We start from the raw sequence: 13,468 nt of genomic DNA on the forward strand, positions 1-13,468 counted from the left end.
GATACAGGTCAATTTTCTTCAATAGTAACAATCATTTATATTTTTGTGGATTAGAATTAGTTACCATTAATTTAGTACTCTTCTTAGATAATTTAAACCTTAAGGTAAACTGGTTTCAGAGACATGTATGCGAAAAAATATTTTCCTTATGTGTGATATAGACAGCATTAGCTATGAAAGTGAACAATGTCATTTGGACTGTGGAACTGAAATATGTCCTCATCTAAAATAAAGTACACAGCAAAAATGTGTTAAGACAGAAAATATGATTAGAACAAGGCTTTTTCAGTTAGGATATATTAGATCTGTCTCACTATGGTATCAACAAGTTGTAAACTTTTCTGTAGTGATTAAAGTCAGCATGTGTTTTTAATGGCCTGACTTATGATCTTGAGCCTATTTACAAATTTTATATTTGTGAATACATACCTTGAAGTCTTTGGCACACTTCCTATATTCAGCTACATCACAAATTGCTAACATGCCACCCATACAACTGTAGGAGTATTGTTGAAGATGCTCATAAATAAGTCGATGAAAACGTACTCCAAGTTCCATCAAAACTGTATCCACATTCTTCCCATCCATGGAATTTTTAATCTTTTCCACTTGCTTTCTTACATAAGCACAGACTTTAACACAGGCCTGTAAAATGTTTTCTACACTTATTACATAGAAATGTGTATCAGCTTAGCTAAGGAGAAAATACATATAGTGTCTCATTAATTTCTAAGTATAAAAGAAAAAAAACTTAGAGCACAGTAAGATACACCAAAGAAAATGTTAATGAAAGTATTAAGCATAGCAGATATTCTTACTAGCATATTGAATCGTTTTACTTACATTAGTATATTGAATCAAAACATTGTTTTCATCCTCTGGCTTAAAATCTGTTTTCTTTTGTTCTGCAGCCAAGATATGTTTCATCTGTCCAATCATACAATTTAATGTCCTGGAGAATTGAGAACACCATATATTTGACCCACTTATTTTATATTTACTTTAATTTATATTATTTATACTAAATTGAAATTATTTCATTTCAGAGCACCATAAAACTATTTACTATTGGTAGACTTCAGATTTTAGAAAAAATAAATTCTAGGTCTTGCTAGCAATGAACTCTTGGTTTTATTAGCTTCCTGCTCTTGCCCAATACTTTAAGATAATCTTAAAGATCTTAGAAACTTGTCACTAACTTATTTCCTTAGCAACCATATATAGAGAATGGTTAGTATGAGGGGAAAACAGAGGGTTTAAGACAAATAGCCAACGTTTGGAAGAACTGGTAAGAATAGGAGAGTCACACATTCTAAGGACAAGCAGGAGGCTAAACAAGTGGTACTAAAGACTCAGTTGAGAAATGAGAACATGGGTTTATAGCAGTGTATTGATAATGCTCAAGTTACATGATATTATCCAACAGCAATCAGCTACCCAGTTACAGGAATAAAAGACAGCACTGGTCCAAAACTTTGGATCTGTAAGATAGTTAAGGATAATGGAAATAGTTTTTAGGGTAATTACAAGGGACTAATTTAAGAGATGGATCAAGCAACCTAAGTATAATAATGAATAAAGAAATGATAGTAGATTGGAAAAATTCCCACTGAGGTCAGAAAGCAGGTTATGGAGTTGGAAGAACAGGAGGTTATGAGCAATGAGTGGGATATTCAAGTTTGAGGTTTTTGCTACCAATGATAATGAGGGCTGCAGGATATGAGTGTAGGCAACTAAAATGAAGACGATCAAGAATATGAATGGGTCAAACACATGGTAGGGGAAATAACTTACGATTTAAGGTTAAAAGGAAAATTGTAAGCCAGATGCCCAAATCCTCAAAAAATGTAGGACACTAACATAAATGATTGAGAGACAATAGCAGTAAGAGAAGATGCTGTGAGTTTTAAAGACAAAGAGGTTCTTACATAACACCTATAGATGGATACTGGTCTGAAAATATCGGAAGGGATTACCTCTTGGCCCCATGGTACATGGGTAAAAAAATCAGAGGTTCATATTCATGAAACCACTACAGAATACTGTGCCTTCAATTAGTCAACAAGTGCAAAGCCTGAGACTAAGGCTTATACAGAAAGATGTTAAGAAGACTCCAAGGAAATACATCTTTCCTATACCTTTGAAAGCTTAATGTAATCAACCTCCCCATGTCCCAAATATAATTTTTCAGGTATTCTGAGGCAAAGCAAGAAGAAACAAATTAAGTTAATATGAGGCAGTTGGGTTAGGAAAATAAATACTTCTTGAAGTGATGATTATAATATACGTAATAATCATAAACATTATATTAAATAAAGTTTGTGTGTGTGTGTGTGTATATATATATATATATATATATATAATCTCATATGGTTCTAACTAAAAAGAAAAGGGAGAGACCAGTTTTAGGATTATTCTAAGCATATAATTCAGTAAATTAATCTCAGTAATTAATTTTATAACATCCTTATTTTTCCTAGTTTTATTTTTCAATTTTATTTTTCTTTCCCTCATTATCATATGTTGTATGGTACTTCTTGATCTTACTAAGAGTATAATTTGGGAGGTGAGCTGAAAGTTTGATACTACTGATAATGTAAAAATTATTTATTTTCATTAAATACAGTGGATTCCAGGCTATCCTTATAACAGCACTGAAACTAACTTGCACTCAAATATGCTTTCCTAAATAGAAGAGAAAGAAACAGAATTATAGTAAGTAAAAAAGATATGCCCAAATCTAGTAGCATGGGCTTTGAATTTGAGTTCCAACTCTACCACCATTAACTGTATGATCTTGAGCAAATTCCTTAACTTCTTTAAGCCTCCATTTCCTCATGTGTAAAAGAAAGATAGCATTTCCTATCTAATAGAATAATACATGTGAAGGTCCTTGCACTGTGTCTGGCAGACAGCAAATGCTTGGTAAGTGGTAACTATCACCATCATCATCAATATATGCCCACTATGTCATCTCAAGAAAGGATAAAAGACCCATTGCTCTATGCTATTAACAGGTAATTAACTACAGAAAAAGTAAACAAAATTTTTTGAATGCAGAGTTTGGATTCAATTAATGAAATTTACTTACAAAAAACTAGTGTATTTATTTAAACCATTTCAGATATAGGCCTGAAAATTCTAAATGAAAATAAAATCCTCTATGTTACATACCATTTTTAAGGAGTTTGGAGAGAGAGAGAGAGAGAGAGAGAGAGAGAGAGAAATAAAGAAGTGAAGGAGAAAGTGGTGGCTTACAAAAATGGTTTTCAATTGAAACCAGTTTAAAAGTATACCTAAACATACTGAAAACCATTTTCATGTTGCATTTATAATGGTGTTTTTACAATTTAAAAAATAGAAGAGAAGGGGGGGTGCTTGGCTGGCTCAGTCAGTAGACTACGTAACTCTTGTTCTCAAGAATTGTGAGTTCGAGCCTCATGTTGGGTGTGGATTTTATTTTTATTTTTTTATTTTATTTTATTTTTTAAAAATTATTTATTTATTTTATGAGGGAGAGAGAGAGACAGAGGCAGAAACATAGGCAGAGGAAGAAGCAGGCTCCATGCAGGGAGCCTGACATGGGACTCGATCCCAGGACTCCAGGATCACGCCCTGGGTCGAAGGCAGGTGCTAAACCACTGAGCCACCTAGGGATCCCCTTGGTTGTGGATTTTAAAATAAAATCTTTAAAGGGGTGCCTAGGTGGCTCTTCAGTTAAGCATCTGACTTTTGATTTCAGCTCAGGTCATGATCTTAGAATCATGATTGAGCCCTGCATCCAGCGCCCCACTGAATGTGGAATCTGAGATTCTCTCTCTCCCTCCATCTTCCTTTGACCTCTTCCCCCCACTCCTGCTTTCTTTCTAAAATACCTAAATAAATCTTTAAAAAAAAATCTTTAAAAAACAAATAAACATAAATATAAGAGAAAAGGTAAAACTGATAACTTGCCTATCAATGCCAGTATCCAATTTCATCTCCATTTGTTCAATTATTTCTTTTTTCTTCTGAAGGCATTCAGATAACTTAGGAGAAGAGCTATTCAATGTTTAAAGGGGGGAAAATCACATTAGTAGCCTTATAAAAGTTTTTCATGTGCACATGTGTATTGTTATACATTTATAAATACACATATTTTAATTTGCTTACAAATGAAGAAGCACGTAAGAAGTAATTACTATGCTCAATTCAATACTAGGAAATTATGTGGTGTTACTATGCCTAATAGTCACACTAGGAAAAATTAACCAGTTAAATGAGAAGGAAAAGGAAGATTTAGATTTGTTACTTTCATCTCAGAGACAATATTCCTTAAGAATATAAATATATGTGATTTTGAAATTTTGGGATTATTTGGTTTCCTTTTTAATTAAATATCTGGATTAACAGTAAAACAAAAACAAACAAACAAAAAACCCCATATGACATCACCAGAGTCTTTAGAATACATAGTAAATTACACTAATTAAAATTTGGAGAATAGCAGCCAATCCAGTTGTATTTAGGTTTCTTACATTAAAAAAAAAAACAAAAACTGATAATCATATTTGCCTTCTGAATGCCATTTAAATGTCAAAAACACCTAAAATATTAAAAAATATGCAACTCTAAAGTTATGTGAACTCTTTGCTATGTGGCATTACAGCTCTTAAGTGTAATTCAGGGATCATAAGTCATCTTTATCTTGGAGACTGTTTCTGGACTAATTTCTTGGCATATCAATGTATACAATAAAACGTTTAAAATGTTATCTTTTATATATTTTTCCTCTTTTAAAAAATTTTTCCTCTTTAGTAATAGTACACATACAACTTTATAAGGCATGTTCATATATTCTCTACCTTACTTAATCCTCACATGCTTTAGAAGTTCACATAAATTGACAGGAAGATATAAACAAGCCTTATTGAATGCCTTATTAAAATCTGTCCTATTAATCTTATAAAATTTTTGTTGTGTATCTTTATATGTAAAGCAGTATACTATTCATTGAAATACCAACAAAAACCAATTTGACTAACCTTATTAGTGGCATAAGGTGATCATTAAACTGCTTGTCAAAAAGATGAAAAATAGTATTGGCCTGTTGTACAACGTCCAAAAAATAGAGATTTGCATTCCTAGAATCTGAAGAAGGAATTCCTAAAATTGGAAGGCATGTGTATATTAGAATCATACTTGAAGAATTTCACCTTGGCAATAGAAAAAAGAATGTGGTATCATGAATAAAGGTAACTGCTATTTTAATAAATCAACAATGATTTTTGTGGACAGAAGAGAAAATTAAGCTTAATAACTTAATAAAATTAATCCAAAGTTTCTACATATAAATTTTCACTATCTACTTAGTCTTCATTATTTGCTGAGATAAACCAAAAATAACTCAATAAATGAATCATCTTGGACTGTATCTTCTCCTTTTTCTCTGTTCCACATGAGCCATGCATATACTTCCACCATTTTTCTTATAACAAGGCCTCATTATCTCTTATAAGAGTTAAAGTAATTTTTTATTAGTTTTCTAGGTTCAAATAACTTTATCTTTTCTGCTATGTATTGTTGCCAGAGTAATGTACTTAAACTTACACATTTCACTCATCTTGCTCTCTATTATTTCCTCAAAAATATTCAAAGTCTCTCCACTGTTTACAAAATAAATTCTTGATTTTCAGCATGGTACTCATGCACTGCAACATGCTGACTCCTAAACAGAGAGCTGATCTCTCCAAATTTCAGTTTCCTCCTTTCTTAAAAGAGCAATAGATAAACTCTAAGCTCCACTCTAACTTTAGATATTTATGTCTCCAGCTAAAATTAAAAGGCATAATGGGCTAGGGAAAATACATATGAGAAAATAAAATTAATACCTAGAATTCTTTATAAGATGATGATTTTTTTTCAAAGCCTTAAAAATGAAATGTGTTTCATTTTCCCATATGTTTTCCCATAACAAAATCACCAACTTTTAATTAAAGGCTTCAACACAAACTTTACAAGAGAAAAAAAATAAAGTCAATACACATGTGGAAAATACTAGTCCTTACTATTAATGAAAGAGATTAAAATTAAGGTAATATTTATATATGTTTTTAACCACTAAATTAAAGTTTTTAAAAGAATATTCAATGTTATGTAGAAGACTGGTGTAATCATACATGCCAGTAGCAGTGTAAATTAGTGCAAAAAAACCCTTTTGGAAAAATCTGTATGTATAGGAATTTTAAACTGGTAACACACTTTGTGTTGATTTTTTTTTTTTTTTCTAAGTAAACTCTACTCTCCAAATGGGGGCCCGAACTCACGACTCAGAAGAGTCACATGCTCTACCAACTGAGCCAGCTAAGTGCCCCTTTGATCTGCTAATTTCACCTCTGGGATTTCATACAAAGAAAATAATTCAAAATAAGGAAAAAACTTTAAGCTCTACAATGTTCACTGCAGCATTATTTATATTACTAAATTGCTGAAAATATCCAGTATGTTTAGTAACAGGGGATAGTTAAGTTTATTTATCTTTATAGTATGTATACATGATGAAATTTTATACTATCATTAGAAATAAGAGCAGTAAGTACTAATTGAATGCCTGCATGAAAGAAAATGTATGAATATAAGTTATAGGATATTTTTATCCTACCAGTAAATTTTCTAAGTCTTTCAAATTGTGAACATAGCTATTAAAATGAAGATGCTAGATTTCCATATGAGCTAAACAACAAATCCTTCATAACCCTATGAATTCAAATTCTTGTTACCTTTTTCCATTATCTTCTTTAATCTTCATCATATCCTTGAGGTATTATTATCCCAATACAAATTTCCACATTAAGTCATTTGCAAATGGCAAATGTTAAATACTTGATGTCAAGAGCTGCTGTAATTGGGGAGCCTGGCTGGCTCAGTCAGAAGAGCATGTAATTCCATCTTGGGGTCATGAGTTTGAGCCCCACACTGGGTACAGATTACTTAAGAAAATAAATAAACTTAAAAAAAAAGAGTCTACTGTAATTAAGTTTTAAAAAAGGGTACAAATGCTTATCTACAGGAGAGCAAATAAAAAAATGGGTAAGAATAAATCACAAGTTTACTGAATTATGGGTAATTCCGCTTCAGTGTTTAAAAACTTTATTAAATGACATGATATACATTCAAATAAACATTTTTTGAGCATCTGCTATGTGCTTTCTAAGTGTTAGGCAATAATGGTGATTAAGACAGATAAGATTCCTAGCCACAACAGCATGTATGCTGTTTCCTTAAAATACTTTCTCCAAATACTCAATTTACTCTTTCATTCCATTCAGCTGTCTGGCTCAACATCTCCTCAGAGAAGCATTCTCTGACCAACCTCTAAAAAAAAGTCCTCTGCTCCTGAATTCCCCATCCCACCTTCTCAACACTTCTCTTACTCAATTTTATTTTTCTTCATTGCATTTTAGTCATCTGCCCATCTTATCCTTAAGAAAACTCCATAAGTGAAAGAGTAGGCACTTAGAAGGTATGTGTTAATGAATGAATTCTGGTAAGCGAAGGAAGACATTAATAGATGAAAATTTCATTGTGATAAGTGCTATGAAAAATATTAATTCAGTGATGAAGTAATGGGTAACTAGGCTGGGAGTAGAGGGCTACCTTAGCTAGGGTGATCCACAAAAGCCTCTTTGAGAAGGTGACATCTAAGCTGAAATCAGAGATTAAAAAGTCATGCATGAAAAGAGCTGAAGGAAAAGGGTTTGGAGGATAGGGGGAAAGTCTGAGTGAGAAAAAAGAATGAAGGCCAGAGTGGCTGACAGCTGAGGTAGTGAGAGAAAGTGCAATATGAAAAGTGGATGAATACATAAGAAGAGGACAGATCAAAAGTCTTGCTTTTATAAAGTTTGTTACTGTTTTCCCCTAAAAGAAATAGGAAGTTCCTAATGGGTCTTAAATGGGAAATGATAATCAAACTGACTATATGTGGAGTCAGTAATGTGGAGAGGTGAGAGAGAATGTACACAGAAAGACCAGTTAGGAGTGGATAAAGATAATGGTATTTAAATTAGGGCGGCATTAGTAGAGCTTGAAAAAAGTAGAGGAGTATGAATTAGGTTTGGAAGTATACTGATAGGATTTGCTGATAGACTGGCTATCAGGTTTGATGAAAAGGAAGAATTACAGCAAATTCTACGTTTGGGGCCTGAGCAACCAGTACAGTAATACCTTTTATAGACATGGGGAAGAATGGGAGTGAAACAGGCTTAAATGGAAGATAAAGAGTTTCATAGGGATATGTTAAATTTGAGATACACACTGAACAGGCAGAAAGTTCAAGGAGGCAACTTGGAATGGGATTTAGGCAAGAAATCATTATTATCATATTAATACCAGTAAACCCAGAAGACCAAAAGCAAAAGAAAAATTTTCGTATGAATCCACTCCTTTCCAGGCTTATTTTGGAATATATTTTCCTTTCTAAACTTTACATTACTTAATTGCCTCAACCAGAACTGCTGTCACCTTCATTTCTGCTCTTTTGACATTTTATAATTTACAGCATTGTACTAAGTTCTGCCATACACTCAGTGAGTGATGTAGTTTACCCTGTCCTGCATAATGTAAGTAATATGAGAAGTGTGTCTTTGTGTAACTTTCTGCACTTGACAAACCCTTGCATTTAAGAAGTTCAAAAAGCATTATTCATTGCATTGAACTGAATCTGACATATAGAGTTTAATATATATAAAACATTATGTATATAGTTAATCAAGCACGGTCAAAGGAATTTAACACAAAGTATAACATAATATATACACTTACCAGCAAGTCCTGTTTCCAAAGCATAATCAATATGCTCAATACATAAAAATTCCACAAGAATGGTAAAAATTCTAAAGGCATTCCTTGGTAAATCAGAAGGATCTGAGAGCTTTAAAAAAAACAAATACATTACTCCTCAAATCTATCGTTTAAAAAGAAAGGTTTTTTTTTTTGTTGTTTGTTTGTTTGTTAAAGCAATCAACTTCTTACAAGATGCAGCCAGTATTCGGGTAGCAAAATAGTAATTTATGCCTCTTTCTCCCCACCCCCAATGCCTCTCTCACATACACAGACATATAGTTAGAATGCTCTTCATTTGTCTACAATTCTACTGGCTCAGACTAGCTCAAGATTTTTCTCACCTGGATTGCAATCCATTAGTGGATTGTGAAAAGAAGAGAAAGAAAGAGGGAAGAGAAGAGAGGATCAACAGGAAATAAAGTATAATGTACATATTTAAACCAAATATAGTATTATGAAATACATATAAAAACATCATACATGCATACACATAAATATTCATTGGACTATATAAAGTCTATTTCTTATAGATTGTGGTCAAAGAAGTTTCAGAGCTACCAACTATAACATGCACACTTTTATTTCAAGCATTTTTATGCTACACAGCTGATTTTTGTAGATTACTTTTTGTTAATATGTACACTCTCTCTGCAAGAATTACCTTCTTGAAATATGCTATGTAGCTTTAAGACTCAGGCCTAAAAAGTCCCCTTCTTTTTGAAACCTTTTCAAACAAATACTCTTCCTCAATTCTTTGACCAGACAGAGCTGGTTGCATCTTCTTTGGTCCCAGCAGGGTATACCTATTTTGCACTGATTGTTTATATGTCTACCTCATTTTCCCACACTATTCAAAAGTTATGTACAAGTCTTCTTTTTGTATTATCAATGCCTAACCAGACATCTGGTACAAAGTAAACACATATATCTTGGATCAGAGTGTGCTGAAATGAATTTCTATCTTGTAAATTTCCAGAGAAAAGGTCATGATATAGAGCTGGTTACTATGATTCAAACAACATAATGTTGACAGCTTAAGGTTCAATGACCTTTAGAAATATTTTAATATATTTCCAGCATTCAGAAAACTAGAGATAGTAATTTACCAAATATACCCATCACCCACCCAGATGTGTGGTATCTTAACATTTTTCCATATGTACTTTAGATTTTTTTTTTCTTTTAGGGGTGGGAGGGAGGAAGGAGAGTCCTACACATGAATAGGGTCCTTTAGGTGCTCTTCCCACATGGCAAACACTATCCTGAATTTATCACGTTTATGCATATCTCTAAACAATATAAGGTATTGTTTTACTTTTGAAAACTTTATATAGTGGTATTATACAGAATACATCTTTTCCCTATCTTGTTTTCTTCACTCAAAACTGTGTGTGTGTTTTTTTAAATGTTTGCAGAGGTTTTAATTTTAAATAATGAACATTTATGGAGATAAGGCAACACAAGAACGTACATCAAATTTGGTAAGTGTAGTGGGGTAGCTACAATTCAGTCATAAATCCAAAGGCATTTTCCCCAAATGGCATTTAAAAGTTGCTATGTCTCTTACTACTGATTTTGTTAGCTGTAACTGACTTTGCCCTTTCACTGGTTCAAGATATGTTTCTTTCTGGTGTTGGAATCTCTACCTATTATTGCTTTACAAGTTTGTTTTCTATTTAGTTACTTTTAAAAAGTTCAATTCCAGCACAGGCTGGGAGTTTACCCAAGCAGGTTATATCAGAGGCAAAAACCATGAACCTCCAGGGTTCAGACAATTCAATAAATTGAACCTCCAATTGAGACAACTTGTCAGAGGTGAGCAGGATGCCACAAGGCAATCTGTTATGGTGCAAACAGCAGGTTAAGCCTTAAAATGATGAATGAGTCTTCCTTGTGACTTCATATACTGTAGCCCTACTGACTCTCCAGATCCCCATAGCTGGGCAAACTGGAATCTATGGGTCTCTTAGATTAAAAAACACCCGTTACATAATATCCCACATGTAGCAGGGGGATTCTTGAGGTGACTGCTACACTTCAAGCCAGAAGTCAACTCTGTACACTGTATTTTTAAGATTTATTGTTGATACATGTAACTCATTTAGTCATTTGAATTGTTGTAGTTTTCTAGTGTATGAACAATGTCAGTTTATCAATTCTCTTTTCAAGGCACACTTAATTTGATTCTGATAAACAACGTTGCTATGTTAGATATTGCATGTATACCTGAGTTTCTCTAAGGAATTCGCAAGTTACTATCCAAAGTAACTATACCAATTTTTACTTCCACTGGCAGCGTATGAAAATTTCTATTGCCTTTACCAAGACTGTGTATTATCAGACTTCTTAATTTTTGCAATCTGAATGAGACTGAGTATTTTCCCTATTTTAAGTTTCATTTTCCTATTAGTGAGACTGGATATCTTATTAATAATTTACATTTTCTGTATTTGTCTATGTATATCAAAATAACCTTTCATAACTTATTCCAAAATAACCTGCATATATTATCTCCTCTTTGTAGGTAAGGAATCTGAGTTTTATAGACATTAGGTCATTGGCCACAGTAAACAGAAGAGCTGGGTTTTGGGTCCACCTCTGGCTGACTCCAGAGCCCTCACTCTTGGCTACCACATCTAATGAGAACCTACTATGTACATTTATTAGTCTTTGTTTTCTATTGATTTATATGTATAATTTGTATGTATAATTTATATTGTTTATTTGTATAATTCATATGGATTTATTGTCCATCAATATAAAATATATAATATCAATACAAAAAAAATTAAGACTGCCTCCACTCTCAGTTCCACTGCTTAAGATGTATGTATCTCAGTTTTTTCTCTGTAAAATGGAATCAAAACCTCTCAAGATTGTTACAATGATTATATGAGTTGGTGTATACCTAAAGTGCTTTGGAACGTTGTATGTACTATACAATTATTTGCCACTATTATTTGTTTTACATAATTTTCTGCTAGTAATATTGGTTACAAATATCTTCTCGCAGGCTGTGACTTATCTCCTTACTTTGTTCAAGTGTTTGTTGGACAGAAATTCTAAATTTTACTGGAGTCAACTTCTCATTCTTTTCCTTTGATATTTGGGTTCTTAAAACATCCTTCTTTCCCTATTATTTCTATTTCTTTATGAGATAGCTCTAAATCTCCCTTTTATATCTTGATTTAATATAACTTACAGAAGAAAAATTGGGAATATTCAACTTATAAAATAATATTAAAATATACTTATAATTTTAAAATAATTCTGTTCTCCAAAACAAAAACTCCATCTAATTACAAAAAATGTAATGGTTAGCTGTTCCTGTCCAGAGAGCAGATTTATATTATAACAAGGCGAAAATTAAAATACACAACTACATAAAAATGAAATAAATTTATAACTACTCTTACCCTATGACATCTTTCAAAGGCCTGTTTAGTTTCTTGTAAAAGATTAACCACCACTTCTTGAGATAGGAAAGTTTCTCCATGAGTATCGATACTTGGCCCCAGCGGTAAGTTGGTACGTTGTCTAATTCTCTCTTTCAAATCCTGAATACTAATGCATCATAACAACAAATGAAAAGAGAACATTTTACACAGATTTCAATTTTAAGTACTCTTCAATTTAGTATACATCAACAAAGAAAAATGGACTAATTGCCAAACTCAAACATTCTAATTCCAATAATTTAGTCCTGTAAAAGCAAAGCAATCTCTTAGCAGAAGACTTTCGTCTGAAAAAGGAGTATATTTGGAGTTATGACCTTTAAAATAATAATTTATAATTATGACTCTATAATTCTGACTCAACAGCCAAAAATTCCTTGTTTTATTTCCTTATTAAGTGGATTATTACAAGTAAATTAATATAACTAAACGGTCCTGCTTGCAATAAACTTTAAAAATTTAATGCTTTTTAAATACATTTAACTATTTGAGCATATTCACATTTCCTTATCATTATTAAGCAAGATATATTAAACATAATTTAGCATTCTTAATGACTGAGTTACTTTGAATATTTATTATATGGTGGTATCTTTAGGTTAGATTTCTTTTGTTCCTAGAATACCTAACTCTAGACTATTCTAAACTTTTCTAAGGTTTTTATTTTTTTTAATTTTTAAAAAAGATTTTTAAATTTATTTATTCATCAAAGACACAGAGAGAGAGGCAGAGGCATACACAGAGGCAGAGGCAGGCTCCTTGCAGAGAGACCAATGTGGGACTCGATCCCAGGACTGGGACCATGCCCTGAGCCAAAGGCAGACCCTCAACCTCTCAACCGCTAAGTCACCCAGGCATCCTGCGGTTTTTTTTTTTCTTTTCTTTTCTTTTTTTTTTTAAATAATCTTTACATTCAAGGTGTTCAAACTTACAACTCTGAGACTAAGAGTTGCATGCTCCACTGACTGAGCTAGCCAGGTATCCCAAATTATTTTTTTAATTCTCATGATTATTCTTTAGTTTTTCTCTTCCCTTACTTGCTGCTGCCTTTCAGATGGCATTTCTTATTCCTAATTATAACCTCTCCCTGATTATTATTTAGTATATGACAAACTGGGAAACAAGAAACAGATTTATTTGAGTATACTCTGGACTCTAATCATATGGCTCCACATAAATCGTTCTGCTTCATC

At 32.5% G+C, this 13,468-nt stretch overlaps 1 protein-coding gene across 2 annotated transcripts in view; it reads right to left on the bottom strand.

Annotated features, from left to right (window-relative positions):
• The window catches only part of EXOC5 (exocyst complex component 5), a 59,119-nt gene that overhangs the window by 6,468 nt on the left and 39,183 nt on the right, over window positions 1-13,468 (bottom strand). Inside the window, exons 12-17 of one of the 2 annotated variants that reach the window (XM_038544804.1) lie at window positions 12,237-12,384; window positions 8,800-8,908; window positions 5,025-5,145; window positions 3,955-4,041; window positions 844-952; window positions 430-645 (exon numbers count right to left, since the gene is read on the bottom strand). In XM_038544804.1, the coding sequence (XP_038400732.1) occupies window positions 430-645; window positions 844-952; window positions 3,955-4,041; window positions 5,025-5,145; window positions 8,800-8,908; window positions 12,237-12,384 (790 nt within the window). Of the gene's footprint in view, window positions 1-429; window positions 695-843; window positions 953-3,954; window positions 4,042-5,024; window positions 5,146-8,799; window positions 8,909-12,236; window positions 12,385-13,468 lie in introns of those variants that run through there. The other variant, XM_038544805.1, reaches the window with a different exon arrangement.

Source organism: Canis lupus, chromosome 8 (assembly GCF_011100685.1).
Source record: "Canis lupus familiaris isolate Mischka breed German Shepherd chromosome 8, alternate assembly UU_Cfam_GSD_1.0, whole genome shotgun sequence".
Taxonomy (NCBI): domain Eukaryota; kingdom Metazoa; phylum Chordata; class Mammalia; order Carnivora; family Canidae; genus Canis; species Canis lupus.